We start from the raw sequence: 22,019 nt of genomic DNA, 5'->3' as shown, positions 1-22,019 counted from the left end.
AGAATTTGGGGGATAAAATCAAAAATGTGGGAAAGACGATTTCAAGTAGACTTGACTACAAATTCAAATCTGTTTTCAGAATTCTTATTGCTTCATTAGATAAATTGGTATGTTTGGCAAAAAACACGTCTAAAATACTATGCGCGCATGTGTTAGACAAAAACAGAAAACCACGGTATCGAATACCCTTCAAATAAATATTTTTATTCATATTAAGGTATTAGGTTTTAACGCGCAATATTGAATGAGTAGTAATTACAATATTTTAAGTGTATGGTGCAAAGTTAGAGATCTCGAATCTTATGGCCTAGGAACCATGCCCCCCTATCTTTTCCCCCCCTTTTCATTAGAGTTTGATCAGTTTATAATTTATATAAGTAGGTATTTCCAAGTCGTAGTTTGAAGTCTTGATTAATTTGAATTATTCAGAGAATTATTTCAATTTTATACCTATTGTTTAACATTTTAATTATTGTTGGAGAAAGTGTTCCGATTACACAATAATCATTCATTAGAAAATTTAATTCCATCATTACAACACAGTGTTTTATAATTATTTTTTACTCTTTAGTGTGAATTTTAATATCAACATGTTTTCGTATAATATGTAGACATATTTTTAGTAGGTACCTATTTTTGTTTTTTCGGTTATAATCGAGATTATAATCAAAGTTATATTCATCAATAGATTAAAAAATAATTTGAGCAGATATCCAATAGAATAAATCGGTATACTTTCCCAATATACAAATAATTTTGGAGTTTAGTAGATACCTAATAGGTATATATAAATCTAATGGCCATCTATTACAAGTTACTAGTTAGAACTTTCGAGATGACCAATACTTTTCTTTGCAGATGTACCTATATTATATAATAATGATAATTATTATCAGTGATAAAATGTAGGTCCCAAAATTTGTTTTTATTTTTATTATAATTTATATTCCGTGTAGTGTTAATATCGACTAGCATACAATTATTAGTCCAGCCCTACTATATTTACTATGGTACTGGTATTTAAAAATCATTCTTTCTAAAGTGTCGTTGATTTTAATTGATTATTAAAATTGTTATTGTACAATGTACTGTTTGTTTTTATACAGACATATAATACTAACTTAAGTAAGTCAATTGACTTATTTATATTAATATATTGATACATTAATTTGAAACGCCATTACGTTTCTTATCAAACATACAACTTTAGTTACAGTTTGCCAATTAGAAAATAGTTACATAAAAAAACTCCCTGTAAAAAAAACCGTGACCAAATTATAAATAACTGTCAGGTTCATGCAGTTGGTGACTAGTCGGAGAAATAGACTAAGCCTTCTATTATAATATATACTTCATGTTGTAGATGAATCATCGTCACTGTGACGTACATTTTAAAGTCTATATAAAAATAATATATTTTTTTACACCGTTATAATATTACGATCAATCCCAGATTTAATAGAATTGTACCTACCTAATTGAAACTATACCGTACTTCGTATTTTATGATATTTTAATTGTTTTGCCCGTCATCAAATGTATTCAATAATATTATTTTTACTTTGTTGACATGCAAAATACAAATATATTTATCTTAAAATATATAGTTTAAAAGTAAAAGAATATGCATTTTAGTTAATTTTGCTTTTTTGCTCGCAATTCAATGTTAAATGTTTGATAAGTTTAAAGTACTTGAAAAACATAATCAAGTTAATCGAAGCTCATCTTTGTATTTTTAATATATCATTTTATAGTAATAACAAACTGAAATACTGTTACCTGTGTAATAGTAAAGATAGCCAGATAGGTAATTTAAAATTTGATTTTGTAACCTTTTTCATACATTTATTTATTAAAATTTAAGTAATAATAGCCAATAGGTAGGTACACGTTATTAAGATAGTATATTATTAAGATACATTTCGATAGGTACCAACTAGATATTCAATATTGTACGAGGATGTCAGCGCACTGTTGGTTCTCTTTCTCTGGTCCACGTTCAACATAAACAAATTGACATGCATTCACGGAATATCATTTTTTTAAATGTTTTTGAATACTAACCTTAGAGTAAAAATGTAAAATCGCCCATCATAAAAACTATTAAGAATTTTTTTTAAGGTATGACATTGATATATATATACCTATACAATAATTTTAATATTATATAATATAATGATATATCGTCCATTTGAATTTACAAACATTTATTTTAATTTAAAAAGTCAAATAATAATAAGATAAAACACCGTTTTACAAAAATATAACACTATAATTTTTGTAATTGGCGATTTTACTCAAGATAAATCGAAAACCATATAAAAAATACAATTTTACATAAATGCGTCTCTGTTGCGCGTAGATCTGAGGAAGAAAAATATAAATATGTATAATAATATTGTGCTAAAATCCTCATAAACAAAATAAAGTAGGATGTGTACATTATTGGTTATCTTAAAAACATTCTTTTATACTAGTTTTAACTGAATAATTTAAATTACGATCAGGTCAGAAGTGAGAAAATAATTAAGATTTGTTTGACCGAGCAAAATAGTTCCCCGACTAGAATATTATTTACCTATAATAAGGAATTGATGGCTTAGGATTCTGAATTTGAATATTTGTTTGGAAAGTTAGTAGAATAAACATAATTTGATAAAAAATTGTTCAATTGTTTGCTTTTTAAAAAAATAAAGATAAATAATAAAATATCATTATTAGATTTTTATATTAATATTAATAAAGAATTTTTAGTGCATATATTTAAAAAAAAAAAAAAACAATATTTCTAATAATTTATACACTGTGGCAGGAGGCTGTCTTAAACGAAATTGGACCTCAATATTAAAAAAATTAAAAACAAAACACCTCCTAGAATTATAAAGTGGGGTCATTGGACCCTTCTATCATGCCGTCCAGCCCTGTATATTTGTACCTCCCAAATTATTTGTATATATTTCATTACAGATTGTAGGCTATATATATTATATTCTTGTTCTTTAGTAAAAAAAAAAAATATAGTAATTTACATGAATATTTTTTTTTCAATTTGTTCGTGCATTATATGTAGATAAGCTCATAAAGTCCTGACTGCTAAGAAGTGAGCTCTCTCAATAGTATATTTTCAAATTAAAAACATTATTACGTAAAAATACTTTAATAGATATAGATCGCGTTAATGTAAACCGAGAGATTTTTTTCGAATTACCTATAAAACAAGTCGAGCATTAATAATATATTAAATAGGTAGGTACATATTATATTATATTAAAAATAATATGTTAATTAATATAGAAATTACAGCTAACCGTTTGAATATACAAATAGAGCTACAATACTACACCTTACACAAGCAACACTTATTTTAGTTTAAATTAACACGAATCGGTATAAATAAAATTAGGCATTAATTATAATTATTGTCGACGAATGATTATAGGTACGATTTTTTTTTTTTTGTATGTTGAAGAGTGATGATGATATTAGACGACTTTAGCCTTAGCTTAAATTAAGATAATTGTAACAAATTAAAACAGCTATATCAAATATTTCAAAATGAGTAAACCTAACTGTTAGTCTATGGAAATCTGAATGCAAAAAGCAGTAGACGCTAGACATTACGAATTTGAATAATTGTACACCTATTATTAATATTGAACAGTCCGGAACAATGCGAAATCATTAGGAAATCGACAAAACCGTTAAGATATTATATGATTCAAAAAAGTCACTGAATGTTAAACGAACGTTTTGTTTGAAGTTAACGAGGTCGAAACCAAATAGTATTTTTGGATAAAACTATGGTCTCGGATATTCGGCGTGTTCCAATCGTATATAGTATAAATAATAATATACCGAATAACCTTAGAAATTCGACTTGCGGAAATGGCAAGACCGTGTACTGTGCACAACCGGATGTAAGTTGTCGTAATATAAACCTCAGTCCTCGGGAACCTTACACGCGGGAGCTGCTATGGGCGTCAAATTTAATTCGTATGCGTATTTAGTAAATAATATTAAAATATAATAATTATTTTAAACGAAATAGTGTGGTGGTGGAGGCCTGCAGAGAGTGTATAGGAAACGCGTGTCGGCCGCCACCGCCGACGACGACTAAGAGAAGGTCAAACATTTGTGAGTCGTCGGACAGACACCGCGATTTGGTTTGGTTTGTTGGATAAAAAGAAACGGCGAAGATCGTCGTTGTACCGGTGATGGCGAAGAAGAGGAACTGAAATACGAAAAGAAAAAAATACGTTTTATAGTAATAATAATATATTATGGTCGGTGGTTCAGTGGTTGGTTGGTCGGTTGGAGGGGCAAGCGGTTTCGTGTTGTCTCGAGAATCCATACCGGTGCGCGCGGCACAGCACATCAGCACTCGGCAGCAGAGCCCAAAGACACACGCCGAGTGACGGGGGAAACTGAACTGGTCTGGCCACTACAACAATACCGCTTTTTATATATAATTATTATTGTTGTTGCGTCCGACTGGAGTGAGTTCTCGTCTACCGCAGCCACCACCGCAGCCGCAGCCACCGCTGCTTGTGCGTCTATTGCCCTCGTACTCGCAATCGACCCCGCTCCACTCGTTACATACTATTATTGAAAACGTTACGCCGGCCGCGAACTGACGACGTCTTCGACTCTTCGTGTCGCGTGTGCGCGTCTCGAGTACGCGGTCGTGCTCTCCTTTTCTGGCTTCGCGTACTCATTATAATATCTGATATCGTTATAATTTACATTATATTTTGTTTTATAACGTGTGTGAACGCCGCCGCTCGTGTCGTCCTACGTCAAAACGCGGAAAACACACGTCCTTTACGTATCGGCGTTTCACTTCCGGTGACAAAATTTTTTTTTTTATTGCGATACCTATTTTTTACCGTATGATCCGAATCCAACACACGTCGTGCACCTTCAGCACATTCGCTAATCGTTTTTAAAATATTCCGTTTTTTTCGGAAAAATGTAATATTTATTCTGGTTGGTTTTCTTTTCAGAATTTTGTTTTTGTCGTCGTGGTCCGACAGGTGGACTTTGATGTTCTATATGTGCAAGATAACAACACAACTATTTTATTACAATATTAACCATAATAATTAATAATGTGTCCCATAAGTAAATACTTAATGGTAATTTTATTCAAATATTGATGAGTATTTTAATTTTTAATGGCTCTTCAGTACTATGTTGTTTAGAAAATCGTGTTAAATTAAGAAAATAAAAAAAACGTTCCCTCAATCATCATATTAAAAATGTCGATTAAATGTTTTCACGGATAATCAATTACTATAATGTAGTTATGTTTAATAAATAATAATGAATAGAGTAAACTTTCTAGTACGAGAAAATAAATAAAATATACAGATATCTTGAAAGAAAAAAAATAAAGTGGTCCAAAAGAAAAGCGATTTATTTGTATTTAATCGCTATCGGTTGTGCGGGAAAAGCGTAAAAATCTAAATTTCACATCGCGTAAGGTCGAACGCGGCGATCGCCGTGACAATGAGCCACTGCTAAAGTAAAAGCGTTTCAAATCATATTTCTCTATACAGCAGTGCAGTGTCTTTCAAAATTATTAATAAATTGTATAGTAAACGATTAAGAGTGATTTTCTTTCAAACAGTCGTTTGAATAGTTAATAACATACAATATTTCTCGTGTCAAAATGGTTCTAGTTGAACAAGTATGTAATCAATTTTATATTAGATTTATAAAAATGCCGTTCTCTTTTGTAATATTTATTCATTAATTACCAAACTATTCGATAAATGATGCATAATTTAATTCATAATTGGCTTAATTATTTTATGGATTTATTCTCGATAGTGTATATTATTTTATTATATCATACGTTTTTTTTTTTTTTTTTTGACTAATGAGATTTTAATCTATGAATCATACATGTTTTCTACAAGGATTTACTAATTTTAAGTGATAAACTAATGTAGTTTTCATTACCATGGCAATTGAAATTAGTAAGTCTTCGAGAATACAATGAATGATATGATGTAAGTTTACCTCGAAGTTTACAATATAAAAATTATAAATAAACTAGGTATAAACTATGATTTTTAAAATTCTCAAAATATAAAAAAATATTATAATACATATGTACTTACCTAGTGACAATTACTAGCTTACAATGAATAATCAAATATTTGTATATGCCATTAAAAAAATATTGTCATAATATGTTATACACTAGAAACTTACTTTAATAAACATGCTTTCCTAAGATCAACTAGTGAATCCTTTTAACTTCTTTTAAAAACATGTGTTTATATTCCATGTAGGTACTATATTTATAATATATATTTTGTATGTTAGGGTGTCAACCAACAAACATTAATAGGTTTCATCATGGTTTTTTTCAGTATCCACCAATGACGATCTTATATGACCCAACAATCAAAAAAGATTCCACAACCAATGGTGTTGCATCTCCACAATTTGCCAACGAACAAGAGCTGTGTCTTATGTACTTTGATAAATGGAGCGAACAGCACCAAATCGACTTTGTCGAACACCTATTGGCACGCATGTGTCACTACCAACACGGACACATAGACACATATCTAAAACCTATGCTACAGAGAGACTTTATATCTCTCTTACCCAGTAAGTATTTCAATTTAAATATATAAGACTGTACATTTTAATACAAATATTTTTGCTTGTGTTATAGAAAAAGGCCTAGACCATGTGGCCGAAAATATTTTATCTTACCTCGATGCTGAATCTTTATATGCTGCTGAGTTAGTATGTAAAGAATGGTATAGGGTAATTTCAGAAGGTATGCTTTGGAAAAAGCTAATTGAACGTAAAGTACGTACAGATTCATTATGGCGAGGGCTTGCTGAACGAAGAGGGTGGTAAGTTTTATTATTATGCAATATACCAGATAAATATTCATGTCCTTCTTTACTTATTTCAGGATTCAAAACTTGTTCAAACCAAAACCAGGTGAACACCACCCAGATCATTTCTCCTACAGGGCTCTGTTTCCTAAAATTATACAAGACATAGAAGTATGTGATATTTATTTTATTAATAATTATACTATATTAAATTATAATATCGAACAAACTTTTATTAAAATTGTAATATATATATTATTTTATATTGTTAGTAATTGTATTATATGATTAGGTACTTATTCTAATTAAAAACTTATAGCAATATTATAATTTGCAAGAGTCCTTTTAAAGTAGGTAGTTACTAATTTTTGCATGAATATCCTGGGTATATTTAAATATGCTATAATATGTTAGTATTGTTAAAAATTCATTTTTTTTTTTAATTTTTCATGTTACAATAACTATTTGTTGTATTTTATATTTTTATATATAAAAAATCTTATACAACAACAATCAATAAAATATAGATATTATATTAGAATAGATCAAACGTCAAATAACATGATGATATTATTACAAACATAATAGTCACAATTAATGATTATTATCAAACTTTTTTAAACAAAATCTTAAGCATGGAACTTTATAGACATTTTAATAAAAAAATCACCATTATATTCTGATGTTTTTTAAGCTTTTGTAATTTTTCTATAAATACTTGCAATATTTTAGAATGTTTAAGAGGACGCTTCCCACTCGTTTGTTGTCTCAGTCTTACAAACGAATGACATAACAAATTGTTGTTCACTAGTTTGAATAGTGTGCTGTTAGTTTTGATAATAGAGTTGATTAACCTATTATCAAACTTTTAGGTAAGAAAATTATCTGTGTCATCAATTTTTCAGATATTTTAATTTTCTAGCAAGATATGACTATGTGAAATATTACAAATGAAAAATGCTCATATCTCGCATAAATATTAAAATATTGAATATAAGCCTAAAAGTCGACACTTAAACACAAATAATTTTCTTACCTTTAAGTTTGATAATAGGTAAAATCAATCTAATATCAAAACCAACAGCACTAGTTTTAATAGTGGACGAAAATTTGCCATGTCATACGTGTGTAAGATGGAGACAACAAATGCATGGGCCATCTTAATGTAACTTCCTCTTAATGCTTCTAACTTTCCTCCAGAATTGCATTTTATACTTCAAGTAATAATAATAATAATAATAAAACAAAACAAATAGCACACTTAATAATATATACATACTCAGTATGTTAGTATGGAATCTATCTAAAATATTTGGTTTCTATCTCTACTTTACACTTGGAATCAATATATTTTAACTAAAGTGATGGTATTATATTCTTTTCAGAGTATAGAATCAAATTGGCGAACTGGCCATTTTCTATTACAAAGGATAAATTGCCGATCAGAAAACTCCAAAGGTGTATACTGTTTACAATATGATGACAATAAAATTGTCTCAGGTTTACGTGATAATACCATAAAAATATGGGATAGAAATACATTAGAATGTGTTAAGGTAATGAATATCAATTTCGGCCTTTTAAAATATTGAAATATACAACCAACTTAATTTTGTTTAGGTATTAACTGGCCATACCGGGTCAGTTTTATGTTTGCAATATGACGACAAAGTGATTGTGAGTGGTTCCAGCGATAGTACAGTTCGTGTATGGAATGTTGTTACTGGTGAAATGGTCAATACTCTAATACACCATTGTGAAGCAGTCTTACATTTAAGGTTTAGCAACAATATGATGGTCACTTGTTCAAAAGTAATTCCTAGATTGTTGTATTGTAATATAAGTAAGTCTCTAATATGTAACTTATTTTATATTGAAGGATCGATCAATAGCTGTATGGGATATGGTGTCAGCTAGTGAAATGACTTTGCGGCGTGTCTTAGTTGGTCACCGAGCTGCAGTAAATGTTGTAGATTTTGATGATAAATACATCGTATCAGCTTCTGGAGACCGTACTATTAAAGTATGGAATACATCAAGCTGTGAGTTTGTACGTACCCTTAATGGTCACAAACGTGGTATTGCCTGTCTTCAATATAGAGATCGATTAGTAGTTAGTGGAAGTTCCGATAATACCATCAGGTATTTATGAAAACAATTATATTAATCTATTGCTATGAAACATTGTTTTATTAAATAATTTTTTTATTTATAATTTTAGGTTGTGGGATATTGAATATGGTGCTTGTTTGAGAGTACTTGAGGGCCATGAAGAACTAGTACGATGCATTAGATTCGATAGTAAAAGAATTGTCAGTGGCGCATATGATGGGTAAGAGTTTTATATAGATTATATTCTCGTATACTTAATGTATCATAAAATCTTGAATATATTTATTTTTTTTATGCCTAATTTATGATATATTTATGTAACACAATTTTATATTTTTTTTAGGAAAATCAAAGTATGGAATTTAGTAGCAGCTTTAGATCCCAGAGCGCCAGCATCTACTTTATGTCTACGTACACTTATGGTAAGCGTTTTGCACTACGTTCACTTTTATGATTTGTTGTTTTTTCGTGATTGAGAGAGGAGGAATTTTTGTCCGGCAGGAGCACTCGGGACGAGTGTTTCGACTCCAGTTTGACGAGTTCCAAATAGTCAGCTCTTCACATGATGATACAATACTTATTTGGGACTTCCTCAACTATAATGATACAAATAATTCAGCAGCGGGTGCAAATGACGCCCATCCTCCTTTACCTCCTGGTATGTTGTGTAATTGTAATAATAATGAAGTGTTTAACGTTTATTATATGTATGTACATTTTTTTCAGGTTTTGATTAACCCAATGGGCTAGTCATCTGTAATTGACTGGATAAGGTTTGTGTATAATCATATACAGAACTCGTTTTAAAATATCACTAAAAGATGGTAAAACAATATTCTATCACATCTTGTTCTCATTTTATTTATATATATATATGTATATTGTATATATAATAACATTATATATTTATGTATGTATAATATAATTAATAACTACAAAAACGCCCAAAATAACTGTGCCAATGTTCAGATGTTCTCTATTACCCTTATATATAGGTACACGTGATGTTTCTCTTTTCAAATACACTATATTTATATATGCATGTATATATAATATATATATTTGTGTATGTGTATGTATGTATATATATATATATATTATATAATAAAAAATTTCTAGAAGGGCTTAAATGCTTAAATTTTTAATTAATTTTAACTGAAGGTCTGTGATTTTTCAATATGAATTTTCTAAAAGAAATTAACCAGACAAGTGCAATGACACTTCTATTCTTTCCTTTTTTAAAACTTTTTCTCAATCGTAAATATACATCATGTTTGCTTTAAATAACAAAACATGTTTGTAGAATAATTGATTTTTTTGTAATAAAAAAAAAAAACAAACATACAAAAATGGCATCAACACTAATATTTGTATAGTCCCTATTCGAATAAGTTTTAAAAACAATTTTCTTTGTATAAAAGTGATTTTGTATAATTTATATAATTATTATTATAAAATACAAATTATATTAGAAAACAAAATTCTAAACCTGTGTAAACAACTTTTATTGAACTGTAAAATTTCCATTTCCCATTAATACTATCATTGACTTTGATACAATTACACCACATATACTAAATTATTTCGACTTGCAGACACTTGAAAACCACTGTTTGGATTCGTAACAACGAGAACTAATACAATGTGCACATCTTAAGAGAAATTTTGGACTAACAGGTTTGTTTTCTCGGAGATGTTGCGACACTATATCAGCAATACCATCAATAAACAAAGGATGGTCATTAGGTGCAGCAGCTCTACGGATATTTTTGACTCCTAGCTGAAAATTAAAAGCATTTATCAATAATATTATAAAACATTAAATATTCAGTTTGTTTTTAATATTCTGTTATTTAACTACTGTTAATTCTGTATTCTAAAATTTAAATATCTTACTTCTTCTCCGAGTTCTTTACAATATTCAATATCAAGCTCATGTAATGTCTCAATATGTTCATTAACAAATGCAATAGGTACTAAAATAAAATTCTTTTTGCCTTGCTTCACATAACCTTTAAATAAAAACCATAAGATGTAAAAAAACAAATATAATGTACATATTTTAAATAAGCACACTTTACATAGATTAAAATATTAGTTTAAAACCTTTTAATGCATCATCGGTGAATGGTCCCAACCAAGGCAATGGACCAACTTTAGACTGCCAAACTAATGCATAGGGATAAGCATAACCTAATTCTTCCATCACTGCGTGCACTGTTGAGCTTACCTCTGAAGGATAAGCATCTCCTCGGTTAACAGCCTCAATAATTAAACATAACATTTATCAGATAAATATATATTTTAACAAGATAACTTGTAATTCTCATAGACAAATTAAAATATAAACTGAATTTCCTGCATAACCCAGCTATAGATTGTTAAAAAGTCGACATTTTAGAAAGAGATAGTCTATACTCTATACCCAGTATACTCCGTTCAGATTAAGATTGTGAACCGACGGCTCGACCCAAGCACGTTTTTTTCGCGCATTTCGGACATTGGTAGGAGCGTAGCGCCGATGATCGACGACGGCCAATCACAGAACGCATAGCCATCGCATAGGGGGTCAGGCACTGTTCGGCGGCTCAGTCTGCATGCGTGAAGCCGGTTTAATCTTAACCTGAACGGAGTATAGTTTGTTATTATATAACTACAGCATGATTTATGATTATTCATAAATTAGTAAATCACAATCAAACATTTAAGTATTTAACATTGAGTATCTGTTAATATTTGTAACATTGAGTAATTTAATATTTTCTCAAGAATTCTTAAGATATTGTAAATAATTATTCTGAACCTAAAAAACAATAATTTAACTATAGCTTTTGTTTAAATTAAAAAATTGGCTAGCAGCTATACATTTTCTTTTGTATCTCCAAAAAGAACTAAACATCTGGATGAAACTTTAAAACAATACCTATAATTTTAAAATTTAAAATTATTAATAGTTTCTACTTTCTATTAATATAAATAAAAAATTTTAAAGAAATACAAACAATCCTAGTCTCAACTAGGCTGCATCCAAAATTGATATTTATGAGCAAATATATTATAGCATTCCGCATTTATAAAACATCAATATTAGATATACAGGTGAGCATAGTGCCTAAAACTTGATTTCTATTCAATCCAGCATTTTTCATGATACTATCATTAATAACTGAGAATAGCATTTGTTGTTTGAGCATCACATTTAACTAACAAATAAAAATTATTAATATGTACAAGTATCCTAGTTTATGGTACTGAATTATAAGCTAAAGATACATAATCATATTACTTGTATGGAATTTAACTCAATTTTAAGTCAACCCATAAAAAAAATTATCATTAGGGTTAAAAGTTGACGAGGAAAAATACTTTTACTTTTCAACTTGTTAATGTATAACCATGATGTAATCCAATACTGCAGATTATAAATAGGTACATATAAAAAAACAATTTTACTACACTACCCAGACTCTTGTCAATAAAAGCTAAAATAACTTTAGTATATTACCTTCAGAGGTAAAGAATGAGCTGAAAATAAGATGACAACATCATCTCTATCACTTTCAGGAAATTGTTTGATTTCATCTGAGATTCTTGAACCAATTGCCTTGATTAACAATGGATGTGTGGCCCATCGATCAATAATGCTCAATTTTAAATTTTCTGGAAATGTTCTAAGGCAGAATATTTGTTTAGCAGGATATTATTATTAGGACTTGTGTATAGTATACTTTTTTTGGAAATATGAATAAATGGCATTAAAACTTGAACCACTCGTAGCACAGCTGTATTGAGGATATTGTGAAAACAGTACAACTCTATCAGCACCATCTCTAAAAATATAAATATACATTATGTTTAGCGCAATAAAATTAATAATCAACGTGAGGTTAATACATACTTTTGTACTTGTTCAAAAGTACTTTCCGTTAATGGTTCAACATATCTAAATGCAACATAATGTTTATGTGGAGCAGTACTAGGTGATATTTTGTCTAATTTTTCACACATCAATTTACCCTAAAATAGAATTTTGTTTCAAATTATCCCCTGTCTTATAATAGGTATCTGAACAATCTTACTTGAAGGTTGGTCCACTTTAAAATAGGTGATCCCCCACCAATTTCGGCATATTTCTTCTGAACTTCTGAAGTTCTTCTCCTGGCGATATATGGTCCCAAGGTGCTGTAAAAATACAAAGCAGTCATAAATGTTGATTTCCTTTGAAATAATTATTCTGACATTCACTTTTGAAAAGGTAACTGCATCATGTCTCGATCGGTCATTATGCGATGCAAATAGCCATGCACTTGGTCTACGTGTTGCGGCCCACCCATGTTTAACATGACAACGGCGGTTTTTACTTGAGAGGACATAAATCGACTGGTAAAGTCTGGAACAAATAACATTCAATAATGGAGAGTTGACAAGCTTAAAGTGTATGAGAACCAACCCGATGTGGGTTTACTTAGATGTTTCAATGACGAGAACATTTTCATTTGTTTTTGACCTAAGGAATAAATTTAATATTTAATAAAATAAACTATGAACTATTAACAATTAATTTTCTAAATACTGTAACGAATATGAAAGTATGAAAACGAAACTTATTGATAATTACACATTTACCAGTCGCGTTGTAAATATTAGCCGATAACAAAATATAATAATCAAACTTGTTATCACGTGGACTGTATATTATTTTTCTTTGCTGATTTTCATGTATAGAGCGCGGTTGTGCATAGTGCACACATCATATTAATAATATAATCATGGATAATATATTATTATATCGTTGTAGACTTAATATGTAATATGTGGTAATATCTATTATAATATACAAATTATAAATTATAATATTATACTTATATACTTATTACTTACTACTTAGATCTATGATAATATATAATATACTAATACATCAGATATCTTATATATATCGCGGGCCCACCGGTCCCGTTTTAAATTTTAAGATGATCTGGACCTATAATTGCCTTATGAAAAATCTAAATTTTGCCATTTTGATACATTTTATAGATTTTTTTTTTCTCATATCAATCAACAATCTACAAGCATAGACGTGCTGTGACGTGATGTGACATGCACAATGATCTAAGGGCAATATTTATACATAACATAAAGGTATCACATTCACATAATATAACAGAAATTCATAATATAATGAATTTATATACTTATTATAGACCAAAGTTATTCTGTGCTTATAGAATAAATTTCGGTTTAGATTTTGGACAATCTTTTTAGGTATATACTGTTTAGTGTATAGGTATTGAGTATCATTAAGTCAATTGTTTGAAAAGAGTATGCAATTGAAATTAAAAGGTAGATTTTAATATTTTATAATGCAGTTGTGATACAATCACTCATTGATGACATAAATATTATGGGCTGGTAAAGCAATGACAAAGGAAGTATAAAATGTATGCTTTGCATGTCTACACTCTTTGCCGGGACGTGTTCATTGCGTAGTTGAAAATACTGAGCGGCATGCGGTGTGTGATGAATCAATTTGTAAATACATATTGTCATTCCTAAATTAACATACATTGTGTGATTTTGTTTAAATAGTTTTGAAAATTAGGTGGTTAAAAAAAACCCAGTAACCCAAGAAGGTACACATAGAAATATCTACGGATTTAAATAAATCCACCTAGATTCACGGATACCTGATAATTATAGGATGCTCGTCAATTATATCCAAAGGGCAACAGCAGTAAGGAATTGAATATGAATTATGGATAGGAAATTAAGCATTGGCTAAAATAACTAATATGCCGGTAAAAAGTTTATAATAATTTTCTTCTAGATAACATTTTTTAAATATTGATATTCCATACAAATATTTATACACACAATTTGTAAACATAAAATAACAAATGCAAAATTAAAAATATTATCTTAGCTTTATTGAGAAAATAGGTTAATACATTAAACTTTAAAATATGTTTTTAAAACAGTCAAACAGTTGAATAATTTACTTTTATACATCAATGTAAAATTATTTAAAAATAGGTTATATAAAGTACATTTAAAGATAAAAACAAACAAAGTTTACATAAAATATACAATAATTCTTTAATAAAATTTTAAATCAATAAATATTTACCAGTTTACCACATTCTTTCTTAAAAATTAACGTTTCTACTCATAACATGTTAAACAGATTTTATTCGCTTCATCACAAAATCTAAAAAAAAAAGAATCAATTTATTATTAGATTTAGATTTTTTGAAACTGATGTTAAAAATTAAATACTGATAAATACTTACAAGGAAAATGAACACATATTGCAAAATAACTCTCCACATTTCACACAAAAATCTAATTTTTCTGTTTTTGAACAAAAGTTACATTTTTTCTGATTGTAATTATACACTTTTGAATTCTATAAATATTAAAATAAAACAATTAAAAACTACTAATTTCAATACAATTAACTTTTATAGGTAGGTACATACTTCAAATAAAATATCAGGCTTGCAGAGTTGTCCATCAAACGTTAACTGCATTTGTTTGGATGGTTTACTGTCGCGCGGAACTTTATCCACAACCACAGACTGATCTATTGCTTCAAGAGATGCTCTTGCTCTTTGAAATAATATCTGTTTAGTCTTTTCTATAATGATAAAATCCAATTAATAATAATTATAAGTTATAAATAGAGCTTACCACCAGGATTAAAATAAATTATTGAAAATGTATGTATGATTGCCAAAAAAAAGATTTAATTAATTTAAGATTAAAAATAGGTACATTAAGATTCTGCAAAAGCCAAAAATACAAAAAAATAAAATAAAATAATATAAATATTAAAAAATAAATTTACTATAAAGTACCATATAATATTTAGGTAAGTTAAAATATTTTCATAAGGCCAAAGGTGCTAATTTGTTTTTATACATTGAAAATGATCTTTCTACCAACTGATGTTAAGGGAGCATGGATACGGTATTCTCCCTCTTGGGACAGAGTGGCAGTGTGTACGGTTGAAGAGAGAACGCAGTCGCCAGGGCCGTGTCATCATATTTGATTTAAAGTCTAAGCTATACCTACAACTGCTCTGCAACAACAGTGCCATTAAAAAGTGCCAAACTTGATGCAATTTTGTTGAAAAAATTAAATTTAAATAAAAAAAATAGGTAGGTTAGGTTAGGTTAGGTACCTAGGTGAAATTGTTGTAGACATTATGCAAATAGCAAATAATTTCAACAAAATATGTTATTGGGGAGGGAATACAGAAACATCACTGGGTATTTAAGGGGAAAAGAAAAATTAAGTGTACTTGATTGTAATCGGATAGATAAAAAAATAATTTATACATAAAAGTTATCTTTCTCTCACACTGCCAGCCAATATAGCATTTACTACAAAATGTTTACCCTACCTAGTTAAACCAGTTGTACCTAAGCGTATAACTTCCTTTAATGTAATGTTACAAGACATAATAGAAATGCATAAGCCATAATATTATCTATTTAAGGGGTGTTCTTACCATAAATTTCGGACATTTTGGATGGTCCCAATACTCCATTAGCGACTTGTTTCTCTCCAATATGTATTTTTAGCTGGGGACACATATCGATGCCGTACGGATACTTTCTCTTGTTCATCTCGTCGTTAAAAATGTATTTGTTGTTTTGTAGTTTAGTTTTTTTATGAATAATAAAAAATAGTGTAGGTACCTACAGGCTACAGAAAACTCAAAAACAAATAGTGTATAGATTTTAAATAAAATATCCGTCACCTGTGTACACACATTGTCAACACTCGGTCACACCACGGTACAGCTGCACGTTATCACGTCTTATCACACTTATCATAAAAATTTGGCGCTCGTTATATTATTGTTCAAAGCACATATTATTTTGAACAGCGGTTACAGGACAGCTATAATTATTGTATTCTATTGAAAGACTTATGAGTTTTGACGAATGATGATAGACATAATCCTTTCAGTATACCTGTATCGGTGTTTATTAGGATGAGTCTTATACGAGTCTTTATACACTTTAAAAACTAAAAGTATATGCATCAAATCGTCGTGTATATTGTCTCAAATAAAAAAATTAATATTAATAAAGGTATGAGAGTTGAAATTGTATGTTTGTAGTAAATATAGGTACTATATAATTATGTAATTACTCAAAAACTACTTAACCGATTTTGTATGAACAATTCAATTATTCAAAGAGATATCAGGAAAGTTTACTATAGATAAAAAAAAAATCGAAAAGTGGCGGTGATTTGCAAGTACTGTCTTGACTAGACCTATATAAACCAAGTAATAAACAGTGGTCGGGAGTAGTACGCTAATTGTACCGACGCTATAGTAGCACGCTACTTTAGCTGTAGCGATTAACATAGCGTCGTTACAATATATGCAATGTAGCGAAATACTACAGCGCGCTGGAAATTTACGGTTAGCGTAGCGAAAATTTTCATTATTTCATCGCTACTTCTATAACCTATTTCATGATAATTAAAATATTATGATGTATGTTTATTTATTTGATTAAGATGACCAGATGAGTGTATTTTTGAATTTTAGATTCTGAGCTTAAGCTATTTGTTTTACAGTGGTGTTTATTTATTTTTATTTTTATATCCTGTATACAAAATTTCTACCAGAAGGAGTGCTTCGATTTCAACAGATAGTACCTTATCTTTTATAAAATTGGATCAAGATGGTACTTTTCACCGATTTTCTTAATAGTTATTTAATACTACGGGAAAAACCACCGAAAAATTACGAAAAAACGCTAAAAATGGGATTTTAATTTCTAACGCTTTGTTTATCACCATATAAACGAATAAAAAATTATAATATTATAATCAACTTACATGATAAAATAAATAATAACAATATAAAATATCCAGACTGACAAACCGTCTTCGCTCAGAATCGTTTTTCTTATACATAATGATATTTTATCATTGAATTCAAGTCTAATACAACCCATTATACAATGACCCACTTGTAACTTACTGTACAGCAGAGCGAAATCCACTTACCTGCTTTTTCGGGTTTCACTCGTACCGCACTAATCAGTAATCATAGATTATAGATAAGACTATTATAATCATAAGAGCATTATTACAATGTTATATTTTATATTATTGAATACAGAACCATAAATAATAATTAATATATTAGTATTTTATTGTCACTATTTTTATTTTCGGCATTCGGCATTTTCTGTTTCTTTTAAGTATTAAATTATATATGTAAAAAAACAGTATTTTAGATTCTATGTATCATTGAATTCAGATTTAACACTTCCATCACGATTACCTACATAACGACGAGGTCCACTTGACACTTATACTATACAGAGGAGCGTAAGATGTTCTAGATCCATGCGACCAAGCTTATTGCCATCAAAAATGTTTGGTAAATCAAAATTCATTATAATCACTAATCCTCTTGCTATATGAAATCCTTTCTCCCAGTGGGCAGTGACTGAATGTCTAATCAGTACAAACTACTAATTGGCAATTTTCAATAAAACGTTTATCTGTTTTAGTTTTGTTACAAAAATACTCGAGATACATTGAATAAACCTGCCTTCCGAAATTACAAGAAAATAGTGGTGGCCATTAACAAATAATGACCAAGTACTCAAGTGAATATCTAAATAAATCAAAAAAATTTAGCGAAAAAGTAGCGCGCTACTTTTAAAAAAAAAAAGTAGCTTTAGCGATAGCGAGCTACAACAAAACAGTAGCGTCCCGACCTAATAAATAAATGGTTAAATAAACAAATCGTTACCGATTATTAAATTATTTGAAGATTCAATTTGCCGCATTTTCGTCGAGTAGAACAAAACAAATGTTTCTAAAACAGTTGTTACGTCAGAAGAATGAATATTTACGCACGTTTTTACTTCTACTCTTTTGACGCGGTAGATAGACCTACAACTGTTCATTGTTGTGGTAGAATAATTTTTAAAATTTGAAATAAATGCGATTAGACAATAGGTAGGTATCTATATATAAGTAGGTAAGTAGGTGCCTTAATTAGGTGCCTATTATTAGTAGGTTAAGTTTCTATTTTAGAATAGATCAATAGGTTACCTATATCACATTTTCTTATATTTTAATCCAAGTAGTCGTATTTTGGACAAGTATCTACATTCGTATTGTAAATAAATGACCAAAGAAATATAACTTACATAACTCTGTGTCTAGTGGAAAATGGGAGAATGGATTAGAACGTCTTTAAACTTGTAGACTATAGTATGTATGGTTAAATTTGGCTTGCGAAAAACAAGTAACAACTAAAATATAAAACCAGAATAGGCGAAACATTTTAGATAGCAAAGATTTCTGTAAAAGAAGATACGATTTATTAATAAACGCAATAAGGTACTGAGTTTATTATATAAAGTCTATGGATTTATTATATTAAATAATATATTTAATACTATTCATGGCAATCGCCAATTGTCGACATTCGTCCAAACTATATCGCAACGATTCTAATAATTTCAGTGAAAATAAAAAAATTAAATAAGCCAAAAATAGACGGACAGTTCGTTAATCGGTATAGTATATATTATATTAACACAAACTCACACATTTCTTAACGTTCAGGTTAAATATCATAAAATATTTCGATACATTTAACTTTCAGTTCGGAGCGAGATGAAGATGGATGAATATATAGCCGTGTTTCTTTAGTGGTGTCACATACTGCGCGTTTGAACTCTAGCATATCTAATAGTATTCAATCCAAATACCTGGTTGAAAATACTAAACAACAAAACTATCTAAGTATAGTACCAATTAATAGTTATACAAATGAGTAATGACAATATAATATACAAATGTACATAGTAATATTATATACCCTGAATAGTTAAGACTATTTTAATAACTATATACACCACGACAGTGATGTACCTGAATTGCCTATCCAACACGCCGCGTGACTATAACATAATAAATGCGTAAAAAAACAATAGTTAAAAAAAATGGTTAACAAACGCCTTGTATGGTTCCTCTAAACATCTAAATTCCTACCAAGTAACCAATGTGGCTTTCAGCGTAACCATTAAACCTTAGACCTCCTCTCAAGCCCACACACGGTTATCTGCAATTCTATATAAATACCAAACAACACCTTATACTTATAGCACTAGACCTTGAGAAAGTCTACGACATGGTGTGGTGCAACAGAGTTCTTATTATGCAAGAGTGGGGCAATAATGGAAACATCCTTACATTTCTAAATAATTTCCCCACAAATCGCTCAAGTCAGCTCACAACAATATATCCAACTTGTACCCCACTGAAAACGGCCTTCCCTAAAGATCGGTCCTCAGATCATAATTTCATTATTTACTTCGAATACTAGGGTTGATATTTGATTATAAATTAAACTGGAGCACGCACCTTAAATATCTGAAAGTTGCACGTAAAGCAAAATTGAATATTAAAACACTCATTTTATCACAAATCACGGATTTCTAATGTATAGTACAGCCAAGACAAAATATCTCAGAACCCTAGACCCTATACATCATGAAGGAATTTGTCTCTCAATTGGCCCTTTCGGAACAATTCCCACAGAAAGCATTTTATGTTACGCAGGAGAAATACCCCTTCAACTCATAAGAGATAAAAACACCCTTCTACACTGTATTAAAAGGAAAACTACTCCCAACCACATAGGCCATATAGCTCATTTCAAAAACAAAAACTCAAATATCAACCGCAATGTCACAAAAAAAAAATACAACAATACAGGAAATCTACTTTAATTTGTAGTGATTTTAATTATTACCATCATAAACTATTACTATTATTGTATTGTATTGTTATAGTTATGAATTGTTTATAAAGTTATATTTTGTTTTTTTTTTTATATACAATTGGCAATATTATAAAAGACTGCTGTTTTATTTATAAATGTTTAGCTTGTTATTAAATATTAGACATTAGTGCCTATTACTCATTACTTATTAATAATATTATGTACTGAAGATTTTTAAAATTGTTTTTAGTTTTGTTGTGTCATGATCAAAAAAGGTATGATCTTATATTTTGTAGGAATAAAAAGTATTATATTCTTTATTTTGTATTTCTTTATTAATTACATAAAATGTCTAGCTATAAATGAGTTTCTTATATTAAAACCATTATTTCCACCATCATTCATTACTTCAACATCAACAGTCTCATATTGAAACTGTAGTTCTTCTTCATCTAAATGCATGTCTATTTTATATTTGACACAAATATTATGTAGTATAACACAAGCTATTATTATGTTACTCGATGTTTTAATTGCAGTTCCCAACTTGCGACTCAGACAACGGAATCGACTCTTCAATACACCATTTACTCGCTCAACCACATTCCTCGTTCTGATATGAGAATAGTTATATTTTTTTTTGTGCATTCGTAATTGGATTTGGATATGGGGTGTATACAAACTGTGTTTGTGCATAACCACCATCAGCAATACATATACCTTTTACCAGCCTACGAAAGTTATATCAAAAATTGAAATTGTAGTTATATAACAGTTTTATTCTAAATAGGAATTTTATTTTTATCATAACATTGTATATTATCAATTTACCCGTTTTCCATTAATTCTAATGCTCTACTATTTTGGAAAATTCTTGAATCATGAACAGATCCAGGCCATCTGGTCACAACATCAAAAATTTCCATATCAGGTCCTACTATTAGCTGAACGTTCAATGACATCCACCCCTTTCTGTTCCGAAAATATTCTGCTTGTTCACCCCCTGGACTACTAATGGGTATATGTGTGCAGTCCATAGCCATTGTGTTTACAGACATTTGAAAATATGAACTTCAAACGCATATAACAATTTTAATTTGATTTGCTGGTAGAGTTTTGTCTACACCCTACGTTTACTTAAATTATTATAGTTATTGTTTTAATATTATGTTATATTTGTTACTGTTTCACTATTTCTTTATTAAGTTTATCATATGATAAGTATGATCGTAGTAATTGTATTTTCAATAGCCATTCGGCGTTTATATTCT

The 22,019-nt window shown here is 29.3% G+C and overlaps 3 protein-coding genes across 6 annotated transcripts in view; 1 reads left to right on the top strand and 2 right to left on the bottom strand.

Moving 5' to 3' along the window:
• Positions 1 to 10,456, top strand: part of LOC100166937 (beta-TrCP) — a 19,697-nt gene extending 9,241 nt beyond the window's left edge. Inside the window, exons 1-11 of one of the 3 annotated variants that reach the window (XM_029486710.1) lie at positions 5,350 to 5,689; positions 6,381 to 6,624; positions 6,692 to 6,878; positions 6,941 to 7,034; positions 8,249 to 8,419; positions 8,484 to 8,675; positions 8,743 to 9,005; positions 9,085 to 9,195; positions 9,319 to 9,397; positions 9,477 to 9,633; positions 9,702 to 10,456. In XM_029486710.1, coding sequence (XP_029342570.1) covers positions 5,672 to 5,689; positions 6,381 to 6,624; positions 6,692 to 6,878; positions 6,941 to 7,034; positions 8,249 to 8,419; positions 8,484 to 8,675; positions 8,743 to 9,005; positions 9,085 to 9,195; positions 9,319 to 9,397; positions 9,477 to 9,633; positions 9,702 to 9,712 — 1,527 coding nt within the window. In that variant the 5' untranslated portion in view covers positions 5,350 to 5,671 and the 3' untranslated portion in view covers positions 9,713 to 10,456. Of the gene's footprint in view, positions 1 to 5,349; positions 5,690 to 6,380; positions 6,625 to 6,691; positions 6,879 to 6,940; positions 7,035 to 8,248; positions 8,420 to 8,483; positions 8,676 to 8,742; positions 9,006 to 9,084; positions 9,196 to 9,318; positions 9,398 to 9,476; positions 9,634 to 9,701 lie in introns of those variants that run through there. The other 2 variants (XM_008186041.3, XM_001950248.5) reach the window with 2 other exon arrangements.
• Positions 10,380 to 13,593, bottom strand: LOC100169012 (ferrochelatase, mitochondrial-like). Of its 2 annotated transcripts, none has more exons than XM_008186038.3 (9): positions 13,441 to 13,593; positions 13,221 to 13,365; positions 13,055 to 13,157; positions 12,874 to 12,992; positions 12,704 to 12,805; positions 12,481 to 12,646; positions 11,082 to 11,238; positions 10,872 to 10,987; positions 10,380 to 10,755 (listed from the first exon to the last, which is right to left on the bottom strand). In XM_008186038.3, the coding sequence occupies exons 1-9, from the start codon at positions 13,469 to 13,471 to the stop codon at positions 10,555 to 10,557; spliced, it is 1,140 nt and encodes a 379-aa protein (XP_008184260.1). In that variant the 5' UTR covers positions 13,472 to 13,593; the 3' UTR covers positions 10,380 to 10,554.
• Positions 13,594 to 14,877: 1,284 nt separating this feature from the next.
• On the bottom strand, positions 14,878 to 16,741 carry LOC100160131 (apoptosis regulatory protein Siva-like). Its single transcript, NM_001161953.2, is given in 4 exon segments — positions 14,878 to 15,180; positions 15,263 to 15,378; positions 15,452 to 15,609; positions 16,486 to 16,741. Coding segments are annotated over 4 exon segments (438 nt in total). The 5' UTR covers positions 16,604 to 16,741; the 3' UTR covers positions 14,878 to 15,134.
• Positions 16,742 to 22,019: the final 5,278 nt, after the last annotated feature.

Source organism: Acyrthosiphon pisum, chromosome A1 (genome assembly GCF_005508785.2).
Source record: "Acyrthosiphon pisum isolate AL4f chromosome A1, pea_aphid_22Mar2018_4r6ur, whole genome shotgun sequence".
Lineage (NCBI taxonomy): Eukaryota > Metazoa > Arthropoda > Insecta > Hemiptera > Aphididae > Acyrthosiphon > Acyrthosiphon pisum.
Note: the sequence above shows the minus strand (reverse complement) of the source record. Positions and strands in the feature narration are given on the sequence as shown.

Coding starts and splice junctions, on each gene's coding strand:
- LOC100169012 (XM_008186038.3), bottom strand. CDS start 13,471: ATGAAAATGTTCTCGTCATTGAAACATCTAA. Junction 13,158..13,220: donor ATGCAGTTACCTTTTCAAAA/GTGAATGTCAGA, acceptor GTATTTTTACAG/CACCTTGGGACCATATATCG. Junction 12,647..12,703: donor TATTCATATTTCCAAAAAAA/GTATACTATACA, acceptor ATTCTGCCTTAG/AACATTTCCAGAAAATTTAA.